General features: G+C 45.5%; 1 protein-coding gene across 1 annotated transcript in view; it reads right to left on the bottom strand.

The window, feature by feature from the left end:
• The window catches only part of Lamc1 (laminin subunit gamma 1), a 116,136-nt gene extending 95,881 nt beyond the window's left edge, over positions 1–20,255 (bottom strand). The window contains exon 1 of the mRNA XM_087906424.1: positions 19,498–20,255. Coding sequence (XP_087762550.1) covers positions 19,498–19,909 — 412 coding nt within the window. The 5' untranslated portion in view covers positions 19,910–20,255. The remainder of the gene's footprint in view (positions 1–19,497) is intronic.
• Positions 20,256–21,546: the final 1,291 nt, after the last annotated feature.

Genomic DNA, 21,546 nt, shown 5'->3' with positions numbered 1-21,546 from the left:
GTGCCTAGGACTTATAGACAATAAAACAGAAACAGAAAGCCTTTGCCTAGAAATTTTACTATCCTAAAAAAAGAAACTTGGCACTATGGGTCCTGGGGGAAAAAAAAAAAAAAAAGCTTCTTAAAGGAAAGAAGTTTCCAGCTAGCTTCAGCGCTTTCCTTGTTCTGGGAGCAAAGAGCAGCAGAACAAACAAAGAGGAGAGTCTTCAGCTTTGAGAAAGTCGTTCTGTGGCCTGTCTCCAAAGCTTAATGAATGCAGCTCTTTCTCTCCTCAAAATATGAAGAGAGACAAAATATGAAGGGTCTGGACATGTTTAATTGTCCAATTTAACCCCTGTGCTTCACTGTCAGGTTTAGAACGAAGACTAGTGATTCACCAAGACAAGGGAAGACCATCAGATGCCTCCTGCTTCACAAGCCAAGCCCTGGGTGAGCTCTAAACCACTGGCCCAACAGCCCCACCGCAGCTCCTGTCCCCAGTGCAGGCACAGGAAAACAAGATCAATAACGCAGTTCAGACACACTGAAGAGATCCTCAATGACGACAGCATGCCCACGTGACCAATGAGTGACAAAATAAGCTGCTTTTTCACACTTGTAGAGTGTGGGTAAGGATTTATGGGGAAGGGGATCTCCTTCCAAAAGAAGCTGGGACAATAAAGACCAGAAGACCACACACGGGATGTTCTGAGCAAAGGGACAGTAAAGGCTTCTCGGCAAATAAAGAAAGCCAGATCAGAAAACAGAATTTAAAGATGTCAATTCAAAGAGGTCACAATCTTTTAGAAAGAGCAACCAGGCTAAAAGCACCTACTGCTGGTGAGAGCATTTACAGTCATCGGTGAGAAAGGAGACTTTCGGGTTCCTAGAAACACTGACTTATTAAAAAAAAAAAGTTTAATGGCGAGAAAGAGGAAGCTATAATGGGAAGAACGGAGTACACAGATATCACAAAATTGGCTTCACTCAAAAACTATACAGGGCTTTAGAGATGAAACTTCCTCTTCGTAAAAACAAAACAAACAAACAAACACTAACACAGAGCTTGTACAGGTGGCAGACGGCTTGCCTACCACGTATTAGAGTTTGAGCCCCAGCAACACATAAAACCTGTAATCCCACGCCTGGGAGTACACACTTAGGAGATCGAGGCAGGAGGATCAGGAGTTCAGGATCATCCTCAGACACATAGAGAGTTCCAGTTTGAAGTCAGACGGGGTTACGTGAAATTCTTTCTCAAAAAAAAAAAAAATACAAACAGCTGGGTGGTAGTGGAGTATGTCCTTAATCCCAGCACTCATGAGGCAGAGGCAGGCGGACCTCTGCGAGTTTGAGACCAACCTGGTCTACAGAGCAAGCTCGAGGACAGTCAGGACTGTCATAGAACACAAAGAAATCCTAGGAAAAACAAATAAGTAAAAACAAAACCATTAAAAAACAACCAATACAATAAAAAAAAACCCTCTGGTCTGATAGAAATAAAAATATTTCTCCTAAAGTATATAATTTTTATATTTAGTAATTCAGTTACCCAAAAGACAAATAAATCTATTACAATTCATCCTTTCATCTGGCATGGTGGCACACAGCTTGAATCCCAGTCCTTAGAGGCAGAGGATAACAGATCTCTGAATTCAGAGCCATCCTACTGAACACAGCACAGTCAGCTCTAGGCTAGCCAGGGCTGCATGCTGATATTCTGTTTAAAAAAAAAAAAAGAAAAGAAAGAAAGAAATGATAAATTCCATCCTTTTAAAGTATCCATTTGGGGGCTGGAGAGATGGCTCAGAGGTTAAGAGCATTACCTGCTCTTCCAAAGGTCCTGAGTTCAATTCCCAGCAACCACATGGTGGCTCACAACCATCTGTAATGGGGTCTGGTGCCCTCTTCTGGTCTGCAGACATACACACAGATAGAATATTGTATACATAATAAATAAATAAATAAATATTAATAAAATGAAGTATCCATTTGGCTTTTATTTATGCATATAAATGTTTTGCCTCCATGTATGTACGTGTGCCAGGTACCTTGAGGTCAGGAGAGGGCATTGGATCCCCTGAAACTACAGTTTGGTTGCTAGTCACCATATAGATGGTGACAATTGAACCCAGGTCCTCTATAAGATCAATAGTGCTCTTAACTGCTGAGTCATCTCTCCAGCCCTGCAGAAGTGTGTTTTAAAGAATTTTATCCATTTGTTTGGATAATTTATCAATTGCCGGTTCTGTGTTAAACTTTTTTGCACCACTAACTATAGAAATGGTACACCTCACAGCTAGCACTGTGTAATCAAATGCTACAGTACGTAGCCATGACTCTTAAGCTGTGACTCTAAATTTTTTTTAAAATATTTTTTATAGTTTATTTAACTTTATTTTATGTGCATTGGTGTGAAGGTGTCAGATCCCCTAGAACTGGATTTTCAGACAGTTGTGAACTGCCATGTGGGTGCTGGGAATTGAACCCGGTTCCACTGGAAGAGCAGTCAGTGCTCTTAACCTCTGAGCCATTTCGCCAGCCCCATGTGACTCTAAATTTTAAAAAGTTCGGAAACACAGATGTATTGCTGAACAGCAAAATACGTCCTTGTGTGAGACTATCCCAGTCTTTAATCATCTTATTTTATGTGAACACACTTTTCAAGCAAAATATATTGTATATACAATATATATAGCAATATACACCCATTTTACTACATTTGCAGATTTCATGTGTTTCTAACTCTAAGATTCCAGAAATAAGACTGTATGGTCATGTGACCAACAAATGATTTAATGAGTAGTGTTTTGTCACCTTAGGAATCTTGTTTCTAAAACACATCTGGATTTTAAAACAGCCCTGATTCATCTATCATTGCTGAAGGTAAACAGGATCCGAACTGTTGGCTAAATCAAGACTTGTCCTGTATGGAGGTATTCTGCCAAGATGTGGACAGATATGCTCCACAAGACGTGTATGCCATGGCCAGCCTGTCAGTTCAGGCGCACACCAGCCCAGTAAGAGGAGCTAGGAGAGAGCGGAAACATCACATGAAAAGGTGCATTCTGAGGCAGAAAACCGAGACAGAGGGTCTCCTGCGAGACTGTGTCTTCTATGACCGGGAAGCTGCACCCACGATGTCTCAACAACAGGATAGCCTAAAGAAGACCTGGAAAAAAGCAATACCAACCAATGTGCTAGCATGCACGGGGGAAATCTGACAAGGCCCCACACTCAGATGAAGAACTACAGACAGCTGACGGCTGCAGAAAGAGGGAGAATCAGCCTTCTCCAGGGACAAGCCCACGAATGGGTTATCCAATGCCAGCGGACACTGGGGGTCAGCAGGTTGTATTTATAAAGTGTGTGTGTATAAAATAATTAAGTAAGAGACCGTGAATTTGAGAGGGGGTGGGAAGAAGAGTTGGAGAGAGGAAAACTCATATATAAAATTCTCAAAATAAATAAATAACAAGTTTTAAATTTAAAAAAGGAAGTGAACTCTGCAAAGGCAGGGAGGGGAGTCATGCTCAGGGAGCCCGAGGAGGATGGATGCCTTCCTTGGGGGGCTCTCCGAGATCTAGGATTGTTAGGGCTCACTGAGAACATGCTGGCTGCTGTCCTGTAACAGGATGATCTCTGAAGAAGCCTCCGCCCGCGAGACTACAACGTGGGGGGAGGGGAGCTGCAGCACAGGAGCTGGCAAGCACAGCTCTGGGGGAAACGCTGGCATGCAGAGCTGTCTGCCAAAATCTGCTCTCATTCCCCTCATATATTCCCCTGTCATAACAGTGCAAATGACGTGGGCCACATTCAGGTCTTAGTCTTAACATTTAGACACACATTTCTTAACAATGTGGACCTATTAGGAAGAGAGAAGCGCCTAGCCCTCAAAACCAACCATACGTAAGATAGCACCGTAAGGAATGGCAGATTATTACCATAAAAAGCTCCCATGTCCCAGAGTCCCAGATCGCCTGGCAGACCAGAGCTACCCTGAGGCCCTGAGCACTTACCACAGTCCTACCACATGAAAGAAAAACAAATATCAGTGTCTTTGTAAACGACTTCATTGTTGGGGATCTTTGGGACAGAGGCTTAGTGTCTACCCAACAGTGCCATGCTAACCAGGAAGCTACTCACTCCATCCCATTATAGACATCCAAAGTCAACCCTATCTAAAGGCAAACTCCACCTGGGGAAAACGGCTGCTTCTTACACTCTCCTGCATTCTGTGGAGATTCTTGAGGTCCTCCAGAAGAATCCATAGATCTCATTCATCCATTCTACAAGCTTTTTCTGAGCGCTGACCACCAGACAAAGGATATTACGCTATATATGCACCGCAGACACAAGGTCAATGGAGGATACAGTTAGTGGGCCTTTCCCAGGTCAAGTCCTCTATACGGTACTTTTAGCCAGGAATTTAAGCTCAGAGCTTCTCAGCCTTGTCCCCAGTATTTCGAAGGACCTTTTGCATATTTTTATATTTGTTTTCTAAATTTTTGTTAGAGGGACTAAGAAATCACTGGGTATAAAGTTAGCTTCGGTGAATCCACCCAGTAGGAGCACACCGTACAGCACCTCTCATCTCAGAGAACTGAAACGTTCCCACCGAACTGAGTCAGACCAACTGCGGACAGAGCACATCATAATGGCAAACGCTCGGACAGGCCGGAAGAGTTAGAAACCAATGGTCTTCCTGAAGGGGCTGGAAGTCCACTACAGCATGGAGGTGGCAGCCACACCAACTGAAGGAGTCAGGAAGGAGGGTGCCTCTGCGGTGTGCACATGCTCACCGTGTGAAGTGCAGAGCAGAGACAGGCACGCCACTCGGCTGCTTCACCTTCCATCAGTCAGGCCCAACGCTGCTCTCCTGCGCATCTGCATCACCCCATGTGCTTAATGTGAACTCTGATGAGCACAGATTCCCCTTTCCGTAGCTTCCCGATTTAATGTCACTGTTAAATAGAAAGCTAGCATTTAAATGGCTACTTCTGTCAGACCTATCACAGAATAAAAGAGTCTCAATACTGGTAGGAATCATGGGGCGTCATCTGTCTGTAGGTAGCAGGAGTTTCTGTCGCTCTCATGGCATCTCTGTCTTTGCCACAGAGGGTCCCAGGATCAGGGTTAGGTTAGGCTCAGGAGCCGTTGATGCGCATGTTCTCCCACTAGACCACGTGGTTTCTCTCTTCTCTTCGGTTCCGTGAGATAGAGTCTAGCTGTGCAGATCAGCCTGGAACTCTAAATCCTCCTGCTAGGATTACAGCCATCCACACCATTACATTCTCCTCGGTTTCCACCTGTCTTGTATTGTTTTTACCTCTGATCCCTCCAGTACAGTCCAGACAATGCTGAAGGCCATCTTCTAACCCGCCCATCACCTCCAGCCGCTTTTAGAGTCCCCCGCCACTCACTCATCCTGCACGCAGCTTCCCTGTTGGTCCAGTCAGGACAAACCACAGCCTCTGAGATCCACAGTCACCCCATGGTCAGAGCTACCTCCCTGCTTGAAAGCCAAGAATGCCACATTCTTTTTTCTTTTTTCTTCACCTTCATTTCTATCTAATTTATTAAGACTTAATGTTCCCAATGCATAAGTAAAATGGAGCAAGTGCTACATTAAACATTCCACTTGCTAAGTTTCATGATGCCATGTCTGAAGCTGTCAAATGTTCCTCCTGCGGATGTCTGAAGCCTAGAATCATGAATGGCTTTTCCGGTCCTGTCTTTAGCTTCTCTGACAACATTACTGGGCTTCCTTGAGACTTCCTGTTTGATTAACCACACACTTGGGTGTTCAAGCTCCATGTGTCCATTATTCTCCATAAAGGGGACTGAGGAAGTAACCAGCCAGCTAAACACAAAATGATGTATGAACAGAAACAGCTGCATATGAGCAGGAGGCCAAACAGACAGTGGGGATCCAGGCAAACTGCGAATTTCAAAAACAAGGACTATTTAGTCAGGCATGGCTAACAGGCTGCTGACTGAGGCACTGGAGGTCCATTTCATAACCAAAGATCACTAGTGCCATGGATGAATCTGCTTCTAGTTACTTCCAGCCACATCCTCAACACCACCCCCACCCACAGTCTGCCCAAGGGACCAAGCCTGCTTCTCCATCTCCTTTCTCTCACAGAAAAGCCAATACCAACTAAAAGGCTTCCAAAAACTTTAACATCCATTTTATTTCCCAATCTAAAAAGCAGGCCCTCATGCCCTTCTGTAAGGCAGCTACGATGAAGTAACAACAGGAGACAGATACAGATTCAAGACAACAAGTCCACATTCTCCAGACATCTGGAAGGTTTGTCAGTCATCACGTCATAGTCTGCATCCACCACCGCCGCCTGGGCCAGGACATCCATCCCAGCTTTACAAGGGAGGCGACCTAAAACCAAAGACTTCTCAAAGTGATTCCCAAGTCCACCAGAGGTCAGCGCGGACTTCTTTCTTGGCATGTGGTAAAAATATTGACAACAGTAATAAACAGGCTTGAATTCTAAAGCAATTTTAATAAAGTAAACAAATTTTATCACAGCTGCATTACAGATGTTTCCACAAACTTCCATAGTCTGTAAAATTCTAAGAATCTGTAGTCTCTAGTGAATTTTCTATTGCGTGCGTTCATCTACGATACTCCCTATAGACTCCAAGCCTGTGTAAAACTGCTCTACAAAGTCCATCTGGGCATGCAGTCTCCTGAATACAGCATTTTTTCCCACAAAGGCTTAAAGCATCTAATATATATGATCACTCCCCATCTCATAATCTTCATTCTTGGACCCCAGCTTCTTCCCACGTCCAAAATGAACATTGCAAGGAAAATTCCAGGATGCTTACTTGTATGAGATTATGATCTGGTACTTAAAAGAAAAAATCATCTGGCATGAGGGTGCACAACTTTAATCCCACTCAGGAGGTGGCGGTCAGCCTGTCTACACAGTGAGTTTTGGGCCAGCCAAGAATACATAGTGAGACCCTATCTCAAAACAAACAAGCCGAGGGGCTGATGAGATGGTAAGGCAGGCTAAGAACACTTGCTGCTGCTTCAGGGGACCCAGGTTTGGTTCCTAGCACCTCTCTCAGGCATCTTACCGCCTATGGCAGGGGACTTTGCACTCCCTTCTACCCCAACCCCTAAAGGCACAGGCACACAAGTGACCAGCACAGTCACTGGCCCTATCGTCAGACTATTTGATGGAATGAGTAGCTAGGACTGAGGACACGCCTCCACAGATTACTACACGCTGAGGCAACTACACCCGCATTAACTTCCTAGATTTTTACCTATTACTGTGTATGTCTCCGTGATGCATTGGTGGGTGCATCATGTGGATGTGTGCCTGTCTGCAGGCCAGAGAACAGCTCTGTGCAGTCAGTTCTCTCCTCCCACCATTATTCAAGTTCCAAGAATCAGGCTCAGGTCCCCAGGCTTGTGTAGTAAGTGAGCTATCTTACCAGTCCCAATTTCTTCAATAAGAGGTTAAAATAGCATAAACTAGAATCCTTTGCCTAAACTTTTTTGGGGGTTTTATTGTTGTTTGTTTGTTTATTTTTCGAGGCAGGGTTTCTTTGTATACCTATTTCCTATCCTAGAACTCACTCTGTAGACCAGGCTGCCCTCAAACTAAAGATCCACCTGACTCTGCATCCCAAGGACTGGGATTAAAGGCGTGTGCCACCTCTGCCCAGTTGCCTGAACATTTTTCTAAGAGTTTAAACTTTCCTGAGGACTTCCTGTCATTGTTTGAGTCTTGTGCTCCTAATGTTGCCAAAGATGACTCAGAACCTGTGATCCTCCTGCCTCTATTCCAGGTGACTGGATTACAGTCATATTCAGAATTTGCCTATATTCCTCACGAACTCTGTAACTTCATTATTACTATTCTAGTTAGCCATTATCTTGATCCATTTTCTGTTTCTGCTGTGTAAGAATATCTCAAACTGGGTAATTTAGAATAAAGAGAAATGGTTCTGGAGACTGAGACGTCCCAAAGCCTGCTGGTACCTACCTAGTAAGGGTCTTCTCTGTGGAGTGGAACATAGTGGAAGCATCAAGCAGCAAGAGCAAAAATAAGATAGGAAGAGCCAAACTCACTTTCATAATAAACCTACAACCACGCCAAAGACAGGAGGCCATTTATGGCTTTATGGCAGCTCTTCATAAACTAACCGCCTCCCTTTCAACACTGGTACACTGGGTTGGTTTCCAACACATGAACTTGGTAAACACATTTAAACCACAACAACCGCATATCCTGAATGTGCTCACGTTCTAGAAACTAAGGTTCTAAATGTTGTAGGTGAAGGCCACAAAATTTAAATTCCCTATCAATCAACTAATTTTTACTTTGCCAAGGTGCTATTACTTATTCCTAAGATGGTCACAGATTTTGGAAATATGCAGGCAGACTATTCCTGCCTTTAATTACAACGTGAACTGAAGGCAGGGAAATTATTACTTCCTAGTCCTTGCCAACTCATTTGGTGACGTTCACACACCCTTTCTAAGCTCTTCTCTTGGAAAAACTAGGGCATTTTCATTCTCTTAGAAAGAAATTGATAGAATACCCCTGAGAATATGTTTATGCTTCTATATTACCAACTTGGGGGGGGGAGAGAACCAGGGGGTGAGGGCTTTAAATTCACCACTCACCCCTGTCCCATGCAGCATGGAGTGCCACCATCCCAGCAAGAAAGGAGGCTGATCAAAGCCTTTAAAAGGCATCGGAGCTCCTCCTGGGGTGGCACAGCCACATTCACCACCCAAGTGCGAAGATAAGAATGAAATAGGTCTGAAAAGCAGGCAGAAAGGACAAGGGGCAGAGACAGGACGGAAACCCATCAGCCAGCTCATGGAAAACTCTAGTTAGAAGTATTTGGGACTGGGCTGGGTTGGGTTGCATTTGCTTGTTTGTTTGTTTGTTTTAATACTAAATTCTAGAAGTGGAAGTGGACTATGACAGGAAGCAGCACACAAAACAACAACAACAACAACAACAACAAAACACTGCAAACACTAGTCCTAAAGGGAAATTATGACACCCCTTCTCAGGAATAAGAGCCAAAACAAAACAAAACAACAGTAACCTTTAAGTGAACCTTAGTGCAGTGATGCTCTCAAAAGATTAGAAAGAAGGGGGGGTTGACTGCTTGGCAAATTTGCATATACAGAAATCAAGGTGAATGGCACACTCTGGAGCCTGAAAGATGGTCACGGGGACAAAGGAAACGTCCTGGGGTACAGCAAATATCTCTCTATCAGCCAATAAAAAAGCACATTAGATCTGCTGGCAAACTTGAGTGACAGACACACAAAGCCACCAGGGAAGGGTCAGAATTTACTGGGAGTAGAGGAGAAACAGAAAAGAATTGGAGATCAACCAGGCCGCCTTCAGGCCTTATCTTTAGTGATGTCAGATAAAGGGAACAGGTGAACCGAACTCAGCAACCAGAAAAGAGTTGTGGCCAAGGTAGGAAGTAGATAAGGTGGCATTCCCCTGCATAATGTAAGTTTACTGACCACCCTTCAGAATAGCAGAGGGTAGGCTTTCCCCTTCCTATCAGTAGACATTGACAAAACCCAGGGCCTCATTCTGAAATTCAATAAATTCCTTCGACATTCCAAGTGACATAAGACTAAATATTACACAACTAAAGTTCTCCGAACCTAACAGTTGCCCCTTTAAGAGAATCTCCTTCACAAATAGGTACAAAGCCCTCCTTTTTTTTTTTAACAGAAAAATTCAAATCCAGACTTTTTCAAGCAAAATCAGAGATACCAGGCTTAGCTCTCTGATGTGAAATACTTAGTCCTTTGCCCAATTTAAGGTCTCTACAATCCACTGCCTCTCGTGTGCCAAGTCTGCTCTCAGGAGGCAGAGTGACGAGGACATAAAGCAAAGCAGTCAGCGCAGAAGTCCACCAACACCCACCTGCGTGACCACAGAAAAACCACAAATCTCCTGGTTCTTCAGAGACAGCTCTGGAGACTGAAGAACTGAGAGGCAGCCAGCACAAGGTTCAATACACTACCTTCTGCCCTTGCTCTTAGCCAGAACAACTGAAAAACAATCTTCTGCTTGCTGTTAGCCAGTTTCTACAGAGACCGTGTCCGTTACCCCATGCAAGGTGAGCAATGCCTTCACAGTTACCTGATTATTCTTAGAGCTTGTTCAAATAATTCAGCCTTCCAGGAAAGCCCTTCATTCATACCCACTGGGTTTTTTTTTCAAGACCCAGGAAGCTTCCCCTGGCTGACTTCTCTCTCGCCTCTTAAGGTGCTCCACAGGCACTTCTAGTACTTTCTAAATGTTCAACTGAATCACTTTTCGCATGGATGAATGTTTTTGTCTTACCCCCTCAAGCACGTTACACAGTGTCTCAGTGTCTTCAGTATCCATTACACATTACAATACCCTTAAATAAATTTTTTCTCCCTGGCTGCCATTTAAATAATGTCTTTGTCCAACAAATAGAAACCCAATGCAACAAGTTCAGTCATTTCAAGTGGGGAAAACTCTTCACGTAACTAGAAATATGTCCCAAAGCATCACAAGCTCCTCCAAGAAAGCCACACAATTCGAGCTTGGATTTACTACATCTAACAGACTCCATGACAAGTCACACCCTAGTAAAGATTAAAGGAAAGAAGATGAAGTCTTCACAGCAGAGAATATTCGCAGAACATTGAGTTTTCATCCGGGGAATCAGAAAGTCCATTATTTAAAAAGAAGTAATTAAATAAATCCTTGACATTGCGGTCAACACGGACATCACACATATATCTTTAAAGTCTAAAGACTCTAAACCTGGGTCAACAACCAGAAGCTTACAATTTTACACCACCTGGGACATCAACCAAATCACAGCCTTCTTTAAATGAGGAGAACCAAGAGGTCCCTTCACCCTGCACACCCCCTGTGCTCTGCCTCTGAGGCCTGCCCTCAGAGCAGCTCCCTGGGAACCTCAACTGACAGAGGCAACTTGAATCAGCTGGCTCCTTTGTTCCTCAACAGAAATTGATTGTCACTATTAATGCCAGCAACTTCCAGATGAAGGAAAAGAAAGGAACAAAAATGTCTCTTGGCTCTCCCAAATCCTGTGCTTGCCTACTTAAGCCAGACTAATTCCACGAACAAATCACCTATATATTATGTGCTAGCATTAGTTAAAAGCACACCTGTAATCTCAGCAGCTGGAAAGTAGGGGCAGGAAGACAGCTTCAAAGTCAAAGCCAGGCTAAGCAGCACAGCTACATAGTGAGTTTGAGGCTAGCCTGGGCTAGCAAGATCCCGTTCTCTAGAAGGAAGGAGAGAAGGATGGGAGGGAGGAAGAAACATGGAGAAGACCTATTCCGAAAATTAAGTTTTCCACCAGTTTTTTCAAAACAAGAAGATGTGATAAAAATCCAAGAAACGAAACAATAATTCAGTGTTGCCCTCAGTCCAGCAGGGAGGCTCCACAGCTGGAAAACAGAATAAAAGGAGGAGCTGAGGGACTGGACTCCCTGGAGCTTTAGAAGAAAACAAAGCACATCCCTAGTTCACCTCCCAGCTCAACCAGAGGTGTTCCTCCCACAAGAGATCTGAGTGTGCATTGTCCAAGAAAGAGATAGAGGCTTTATTTTATGTCATGAATATGTAGCTGCGAGGGCACCAGACTGACTGGGCCCAGTTATTTTCGGCTGGCCTCTGGAAGACGGCACAGGAAGAAATGCAGATGGACTCCAGTGAGCTTTCTGGGGGCCTCTCGATTTTAAGTCCAAATGAACCAGCATCTACTTTATCATCTTACACACAAAAGAGCCTGCAAACCCCAGAAGGACCTGCTTACAAATCTCAAGGTGAGCAACCAAGACAGGGCAACAGCACACGGGTGCACGGCCATCTTGAAACCCTACGCTGAAACTGACCATTTAAGATAAGACGGGCTCATCCCTTATTTTTAAGTCTCGGGATTTTTGAGCAGTAAAAACAAACAAACAGCTCTGCTCTGAACTTTGATACTTCTCCCTAAAACCCAGGGAATGGCGGCAGAGCCGTCAATTAAGTGCAGCTGGAGATTAGAGGCAAGCAACGCCAGGTTATATTCTACCTCCTGTTAGCTCTAAACTAGCTGAGTCCACCTGCCCAGCCTAGAGCTCTGCACCTAGAGCTGTTCAAGATCACCCCAACAGCCCAGACTGCTCGCCTTCTAAATAATCTCAAACCAATCCATACATGTAAAGCAAGCGAGACAGCGCAGCACCCCTTTTCCCTCCAATGATCTGATAACCCTCCACAGGGAGCTCTTTCAACAAAAGACAGGCGCATATATATGTTTAGCTAAAACCTGTTTATGACCACTTCTTAAAAAAGAAGAAAGTTAACAATTTCAAAACTATACATTTACATGTGAACATTTATGAATAGTTTTCTCATACACATTTATACAGACTGGGGCCTGGGGAGATGGCTCAGCAGCTAAGAGCACTTGCTGCTCTTCCAGGAGCCTGGTATGGTTCCCAGAACCCAGCCGACAGCCCCGAACTGTTTGTAACTCCAGGTCCGGGGCATCCAGCGCCATCTTCTGTCCTTCAGAGGTACATACAGATGGTGAGATGCATACATGCAAGCAAAACACTCCTACACATAAAATAGAAATCCTGCTGACTTCAAGTCATGTGTTAATTTCTCTTATAAAAAAAAAAAAAAGACAGATCGAAGTAGGTACAGTAGTTCTACAGTTCCTGAAGTGGAAGGCAGAGGCAAGATTGCTCCAAGATACAGGCCAGCCTAGACTACAGGCCAGCCTGGGCTACAGAGTGAGAGCCTGCCTCAAAAAGCAAGAAAAAATAAAATGATGTAGTTTTCTCAATTCTGTATCACTTCAATACTTTAGCACTTTCAAAGTTATAGAAATAAAATTAGTATGTGCCACAGTTCATTTCAGATACAACACTGACACACGCCTTGGGAAAGCAGAGATGGCATTGATAAAAACACGCAGGAGCTCAACGGTGCTGCTCTGAAGAATGTAAATTAATGTGCAGTTCTCTAGGGCATGCATAATTCAGCCCGTCACTTACTCCACCAACAGCTACTGAACATGCTACCAGACTCGCTGCTGAGACACTGAAGACACAAGAGCCCCAGTCTCCACCCAAATGGTCAAGTGGACTCTCTCTGTCCTTGCATTTATCAATTAAAACTTATTGTAACATAAACAGAGGTCACCAAAACTGTGCAGCGAGGGCCAGACAGTAAATGCTTCAACTTCAATAAGCAGGAACATATAGTCTGTCCCAGTTATTTAGCTCTGCCTTTGTAGCAATAAAAACAGTCATAAACAATGTTATTAAATGAGCTTTGTTCCAATAAAGTTTGGTGCATACTATGATTTGAATCTCATGTAGTTTTCAAGTCACAAATATTATTTCTTTGATCATTTTTTGTAGCCAATTTAAAAAGTATAAGTTACAGCTCCTACAAAACTAGATGGCAGGCCTGAGATAGACTTGGGTCAGAGGGCTGTGGTTTTCTTACCCCAAATCTAAGGACACAGATTTCTCATCTAGACCACAGATAGGCAGGAGGCCAGGGCTAGGCCCCAGGACTCACTGTCCATCAGAGGTTTTCATGGCGCTCAGGCACAGCAAGCAATCAACAAGGGTTAATTGTACTTAACTAAATGATGACTAAGTACCAGACTTTCTTCAAAGATTTTCCCATTACCTGGGAGAAGAGGCACACACCTGTGATCTCAACCCCATGGGAGGCTGAGGCAGGAAGAAGTTTAAGGCCAGGCATTTCAGGACAGTCTGAGCAACATCACCAGACCCTTCCTCAAACTAAAAACAAAATCACAAAACCTTCCAATGCAGCCTAGAGGCAGAAAGGGCAAGTAAAGAAAGAGATGGTGGTATATGACGACAGAGACTGCCAGGGCCGTGTGAGAGAAGGCACAGCCCAGGCCAGGAAGTGGGGACAGACAAAGGGCGGCAGAGAAACCTGGAAGGACTTCTGTCTGCCTGAGTAGCTGACAGCTGGGAGAAGTGTTCCAAACCAATTCCAGCCCTCTGTGGACAGAAGCGATAAAAGATAAACCTAGTTATCGAAAATGTCCAGAGCCTATAGCACCTGGCCCAACAGGACAAAGGCTTTGGACATCTTGTCAGAAAACTTGAGGAGCCACTGAGGAACTTTTCACTAAAAAATTATAGATAAGATACATGTCTTTGGATCAACTGGTCGTTCTGTAATATGGTGACTCCAATCCTGACAGTTCCCAACTCCTGGTGGGCTGACTGGGAATTTTGTGAGTTTACAGTGAGGAATAACTGATGAGTATTTAGGAAACACCAGACTTTGGATTTTGACTTGATCTTTCCCTGGGCTACAACTAATGTAAGTACCCTTAACCGATCCTGGGAGAGAACCACCACTCCACTCAACCACAGGAGTTAACAACTCCTCTCAGGACACCCGTGCTAGGGACGATGCCCAGGAAGCTAGCTGCACCAGACACACCTTCATGTTATGATGGCTTCATTAAGGGCATAACCCTATTGGAAACTGAGAGACATCTGTAGAAGGAGCAAAATGGGAGACTGAAACAAATTTGTCAAGATGTGGCACTAGTCAGGTGGCATTCAATGAGGGGCCACACTTGTTCTCTTTGAGCTGGACAAGACGGCAACAAGTAAATTTAAACATGGCTCCATCCCGTCATCCCATATTAACTGTATCCAGGTCACTGGATCCAAAGAAAGAGCTAACCTAAAACTGAACTTTCATCTACAAGTAGCAAACAAGACTTGAGACTAAAAGATGTTCCTTCACGGACCATAGGTGTAAGAATTTGGAAATGTAAGTTAAAAAGGAACAACGGCCTAAGGAAAATCAAGGAAGAAAACCAAAGGAGTCTGGTGTCTCCAAGTCATTCTGCATGTGAGCTTTTATTCAAAAGGAATAATCCAGACATTTTAAAGAGATTTGTTAGAGAAACTATTAATTCATTCATTAAGGTGTCCAAGACTTAGCTGCAGCAGGATTTCCAGGATCACACCTACAGGAGCTGCATGACATTACCACTGGCAAGCTGGAGGCTTTAGAAACGGTGAGTTATTACAAGGACCCTCCTGTTATCATATGGTAAAAGTACTACAAATTTAAACTCCACTGAGAAGAGTATCAGCTCTTAGGGCAGGGCCCTCAATCTTCCACACCTTTCTATCAAGCACTAAGGTATGTGTTTCTTAGGTATTTTAAAAATGTTTGTGGGAATATCTGGCAGTAATCTGAGAATGTATGCACACAGAGAGGGGGTACATGGTAAAAAGCATACCCAACTTCCTAAAAGGATTTAGAACTGAAATAACCCAGCGGTACTCCTCCCACACCAACATGGCCAAGGATAAACTGACAGAGAGGGATGCCTCAGAGGTCTAACTTTTCCTCTCATGTATACGTTTTCTTCTGGGTGCCTTAGAAAAATGGGAGAAGGAATTTGCAGAGAAAGCAATGAAGTGTAGAACAAGGAAATAGCCATCAGCAACGTTTATAAAACCGCTCAACTACTGGCCATTAAAGAACAGCTCCTTGGCGTCGCAAGTTGGAACCTGCAAATGTAAATCAGGCCTTTGTGAGACAAACTAAAATAGTGTCCCCTCAGGGTGCACAAATACCACAGTGAAGTCACCAGCTTGAGCTACTCCCCGACAGAGTCAGAGCCCATATTACAAAGGTTTTCCCGAGAGAAACAGAAAATTTGCTGTTTGTTTCATGTTACGGGAGGGCCAAGTCACCTATGGGCTGATTCTGATTTATACACATAAGACATTTCATACAGATTAAAGAGCATCCTAGAAAAGCTCATGAAGTGCTTGGGAATTGGGTGCAATGCTAACTTTGGAAGCTCCATAAACTTTGACAGGGTTGCTCTTGTAACCCAGTTTCTTAACCTAATTGTTTTAAGAATGAGAAAAGGCTACCTTTTTGCAAGATCAAAACCCTGTCTGCCAAGTTTCCATTCACAATAATTATCAAATTAACTAAAGGGGTCGTTTAAGAAAAACCCAATCCTCAGCTACAGCACTGCTTTCAACAGGTCCCTGGGTATTGCTACAAACTCACTCACATTATCATCTGTTGTAAAAGCTACACTTTTAAACAGCAGCTAAGAAACCTATACAGAGTACTCAGCAAAGATCTGTAAGCTGAAAGCAAAACAGAACTTTTTGGGAACGGGTGCCTGACAGAGACTTCCCTCCACAACACGCAGAAAATACAAAGCGACTTCAACTCTTCATGGCCAAAGATACACTGTGCCCTGAACCCTATGTCACTGTAATGGAAGTTAAGTAATGGCAGCTGTCAGAATCCATACTGGTTTTCCTCCATTTTTACATGAAGTGATACATGATCTAATTTGTACCTGTCAAATGTTAAAATACAATTCAGCCTCCCCAAAAAGGGTACCAGTTAAAACAATCATACGGTCTGGTATATGAAGGGTTACATAAAAACCTGCCATCGGTGGTCTCCCAGCTGGGGAGCTTAGCAACTAAGGACACAATGGCTTGTTGCTATATGTATTATTTGAATACATCTCATCATGTTTCATTTTCATACGAAAAAAGTGACTCGTGATCATCGCCAAAATGTGCATACTGCACGCCTCTTAAGTGTGCTCTGACTTCATAAATTGTAAGGCAGGGTCTCACTAGTAGCTCTGGCTGGTTTGGAACTTGCGATGTATATGCCAGGCTGACCTTGAACATCAGCCTCCCAGAGTGCTCCAGCATACCTAGCCCTAGACTTGATTTAAGTTTTGGGGTGAAGAAAGTACAACATCAAAAGGAAGGCCAGCAAAGCGGCGGCTGGGCCTCTTCTTTCACACCGCTCCCTTGGGTTTCACAGGCTCTGGAGGGGCAAGGCACAGTATGCATCACTTGTTTAAGGGTATGTGAAATTTGAACTGGAGGAGAGATTTAATGGATGCAGAGAACAGTCATGGTACTTGACTCCATGGGAAATAATTAGTTAGCTACAGCCCACAGAGTAACTGGAGTCAAGAAATGAATACGTTGACTATCAAAACACTCTGATGGCCAGGCCTGGCCTACTTGCCCGAAATTGTTGAGCACAGCATCTATGCATGCATATATACCCGGTCATTAAAAAAAAAAAAAAAAAGATAGGACAGAAACCCGAAAGATCAGCCCCATGACACGTAAAGCTCTCCCTCCCCACACACTTCCTCCAGGGCCTCATGCCCAACCCAAGAACAAGAACAGTTAGTTCGGTCAAGACTTCATACACTATCCTACTGAAATGTGGAAAGCACGTGTTTACAACGACTAGACTGCTATAAAAATATTGTAAATATTTTTCTTAAGAGTAAACCTGCTGGGCATGGTTGTTCATACCTTTACTCCCAACAGTCAGGAGGCAGAGGCAGGCAGATCTCTGTGAGTTCCAGGCCAGCCTGATTGACAGGGCAAATTCCAGGAAAGCTAGAATAAGACCCTGTCTTATGAATGCCATTTAGCAACCAATGGAAGACTTTCTCAGCAAAATCAAGTCCTAGCATACAATGTCCGAACGAAGTGAAAGAGCCCTTTGACCTTGTTAGTAAGGTGGCCCAAAATAAGCCTATTTGGCTCCCAACAGCAGCCACCTAACCTGTTACTCTCTAACCCTAGCACGCTGTCTCGGAAACAGAGAATTGACCAGGGTGTAGTCTATCCCTCTGCAAGCACCTGAAATAAACCTCCGCTCCTTAGCCTAGAGCAGAGGAAAGCCAAGACGGACATCCATTGTTCGGAACTTTTCAACTGCATCTCAGGCACTTGGGGAACATCAAGGCCTTTTCTTTGGGTTTTTGTTTTTTCATTCTGAAGGTGGATTAAGCAAGACTTCAAGGGAATTCGGAATTGAACACAAAAAAAAATTAAGTAAAAGGTTAAAAATAACTGAACATAAATTGCAAAACTCATTTTGGGCAACTGAACAACTTTCAAGCTCCTTAAAAGAGTAGTCTCGCGAGACCGTGAGCAGCCCTGAAGGTCTCCCACTGTCTGGAGAAAGGCACCTGCCCCAAGACTCTACTTCTGCACTTCTGTACTGTTTCAAGGCCTTTAAAATAACCCAACTCATTCGTTTAGTTAGTTACTGAAAAGCAAAGGCCTCACAGTTTCATTTTATGAACTTGTTTTCAAAATGTTCCATCTGCCCGGTGACTCATCCACAAATAAAAAGGTGTTTATTACAAAGGCACTAAATAGTGCTTTTCTAAAACTTATCCCACAGATGGTAATTGACACTTTTCAAGGCACTTTCTGTTAAGTCATAGTCCTTCTCTGAAATCCTGAGAAAATGTTTGGTGTGCTAGAGGGCAATGAGGAGAAAACTACAAAACCATGATCAAAGAATCCTTTGCCAACAAAATGTCCCTTTCAAATATCCCAGATATTATTAGCTCTATAGAACTGCTCTGCACGCTTTGGACAGGCTTGGGGCAATCTGTTCTCTTTGGAAGTTCTTTAGTACCAGCCACTCATGTGCTCCAAATGCACTGGCAATGGAAGCTCTACACATCCATAATCCGTTTCCCACACTTACATTATTACACTGTTGAACACGACAACGGAATTTTCTATTTGCTTGTACGTCTCAAAAACGAAGAAAAACTTTCCTGGATCAAGCAGGAACTTTGATCCATCCCATCATCGGCCTTTCCCATCCATGCTTCTGCCGTGAAGTTTCCCACTATACACCCCTTTCCTGAATTCTAAAATGATGCACGTTTCCACACTTGCTTGGATCAAAGCAACAGGGAAGACGGCGAGGAGAGCTTTTTACAGCGGAACAAAACTGCCCGGCAATTACAGTGAGTGTCTTCATTACCTTTTTGTTTTCTCTCCACCAGGATTAGCAGTGAAATAGCTCTTAATTAAGGCTGAACAGCTCTAAAGAACAGTAACTTAAAAGTGAACTTCTACTTTAATTACACATAGGCAATACCGGCAGTAAAGACATTCTTATCAGAGCTAAGAGCAATCACTCTCAACCCCGGAGAGGAGAGAGACAGCTAAACATTTTAAAGACAAGTGTTTAAAGTAGACCTTCAAGACTCTAACGCAAGCATGATACGTGATGGTCCTGCCAGGATGGGGGCTTCATTAGCACTTCAAGGTGGAAAAAGGGGAGTGGGGGTGTTGGTCCAAGATCCTGACTGCTGAAATAGAAAATAATCAGCGGAATAAGCATTCGGTTGGGTTAAAAAGAGTAAGAAAATAGAGATGCTAGAGTGGGACATGGTGGCCCTCACCGGATGTTCAAAGCGAGATAGATGAATTTGAGAAGTTGGAGAAAGGAATTTCTGTGTGTGGCCCACGCTGGAGAGCAGACCGTCAGCACGCGGCTGGACAGGCCCCTCGGGCCGGACCAGCGGCTCCATGGAGGGAGCCCCGGAGCTGGGCCGTGAACGAGAAGTAGTGGGGAACAGGGCTGTCACCGCTTACCCAGGTGCAGCGTGAGGTTGATGGAGTTGGGGTACTGCACCCCGGCCAGCATGGTCTGGCTTTGCCACCAGGTGGTGTCGGCCTGGTTGTTGTAGTCGGTCAGGAAGGCTGCCCCGTGCTGCAGGTGGAGTTGGCCGGCGTCGCACAGGTGACAGGACTTGGTGACTCCGGTCACCCCAGTCTGCACGCAGTACTCCTCGGGCGGAGTCCCACACGTGTTGGTAGCCACCACGGTCACATTGAAGGCGGCATTAACAAACTCCGGCATGCAGCGCTGCGGGCGGCCGCCCTCATCCGCGCACTCGTCCATGGCCGCCCGGACACAGCCCGCCGCAGCCGCCAGCACAGCGAGCAGCGGCCACAGCCGCCCCCGGGGCCGCAGGGCCACTTCGGCCCGCCCGCCGCCCGTCATCCCACCACGCTCGGGCCCTCGGCGAAGGCTGGGGTGCCCCGAGGCTGCTCCTCCGCTGCGGGCCGAGGCTGGGCTGTGGACCGAGCTGGCGGCCGAGAACCGGGCGCAAAGCCGATGGGTGGGCGTCCTGGGCGAAGACCGCGCTGCCTCCGTTGCCTCCCGGTGTGCAGCTCGCACTGTGCGCCGACCCCCGACTTCCGAGCGCGCACCCGAGAGCGCGCCCCAGGAGGAAGGAGCAGGGGGTGGGGTCTGCCGGGTGGGGTGGGATCTGGCGGAGGAGAAAACCCAAGACCGGCCTCCTCGGCAGCTCACGCGGGTCGGGAGCGGCTCCCCGCCCTACGCGTCCTCCCCAGCGACTCCCGGCGGCGGCAGGGGCAACCACTGGCGCTCCGGCCCTAGAGGGCGGTGGGCCCGAGAAGGGAGGTGGGCGGGGCGGGAGCAAGAGGGTGGGGCGTACGAGGTGGGCGGGGCGAGGGAGCAGGAGGGAGGGGCGCGAGATAGAAGAGGAGAGGGGGCAAGAAGGAGGGCTTCTGGATGGGCGTGACTAGAGGTGGGCTGGGCGAGGGTATAAGAGGGAGAGGCCCAAGGTGGGCGGGGAGGGAGTGTGAGTGAAGGGGGGGAGGGCGGGGCGTGGGGTGTGGGACCCGGGGCGTTGCATGCTGGGAGGGCAGGGGCCTCGGTGGAGATCCCGCACCCTTCTGGAATCCTTCCCCTGGTTCTTCGTCCTAAGGATCTTTTGCCTTGGAGGATCTCGGGGACTAAGAGGAGATTCTTAAAGGGCAACGCGGGTGGGTGAGGTGGCTTGGAATCCGTCTTTTGACTTCACGATGACTTGGACCGTGGTCCAGCCAGGTGTCAGTCGTTACGGTATAGCCCAGCCACTACCTGGCGCTGGGGCCTGAATGACCCCGCAATCGTGCGGCGACCTGCGTGACCTCGGTCTCGCCACAGTCCCTGGGATGCCTCCTGAAGCGCCGAACAAGCGCTTAACCCCGCTGAGAAGAGACATCCCGGGTTATCCAAGGGGCTGGGTCCAATCTCAGCTTCCGAGTCAATTTCGTGATTTCCTTGCTCTAAATTAAAGTGTAACTGTCATTTACCCTGGCAAGGAAGGAAGTGAGAAGGCTGGGAATGGAATGACATTCTCCCCGTGGATATGCAGACTCGCTTTGAAATTCTTCCACTGTGTTTGTGCTTCCAAGTTTGCCTTTAAAAGACTCGACATTATCTGGATTCTGACATCCTCCTTTTCGGACCTGCTGAGTCACGGAATATTGTCAGTGCCAGAATGACTCAGTTGGCAGAGCCCAAGCCAAAAGATCATGAGTTTCAGTCCCACATCAGAACTACCTACAGGTCTGATAGAACAAGCAGACAGCGGAAGGGAAGTTGCAGTAAAAATGACCAAGCTGAGAGCCGGGTGTGGCCGCACACTGCTGGAATTTCAACCCAAGATGCAAAGCAGACCCATAAATCGAGCGCTCTGGACGCGTTTTTAAAAACTTTCTAACTTAATAATACAGTGATAACAATAAATACGATTTTGGCTTCAGGAGTCTTTTTAAGATAGAGATATTGATATCTGCAAGATGACTCAGTGGGTAAGGCACTTGTCACCAAGTCTGATAACCTGAGTT

The sequence above is a fragment of the Myodes glareolus genome, chromosome 5 (genome assembly GCF_982192425.1).
Source record: "Myodes glareolus chromosome 5, mMyoGla1.1, whole genome shotgun sequence".
In the NCBI taxonomy this organism is placed as follows: Eukaryota; Metazoa; Chordata; class Mammalia; order Rodentia; family Cricetidae; genus Myodes; species Myodes glareolus.
The sequence above is the reverse complement of the archived record's forward strand: the minus strand, read 5'-3'. Positions and strand labels throughout refer to the sequence as shown.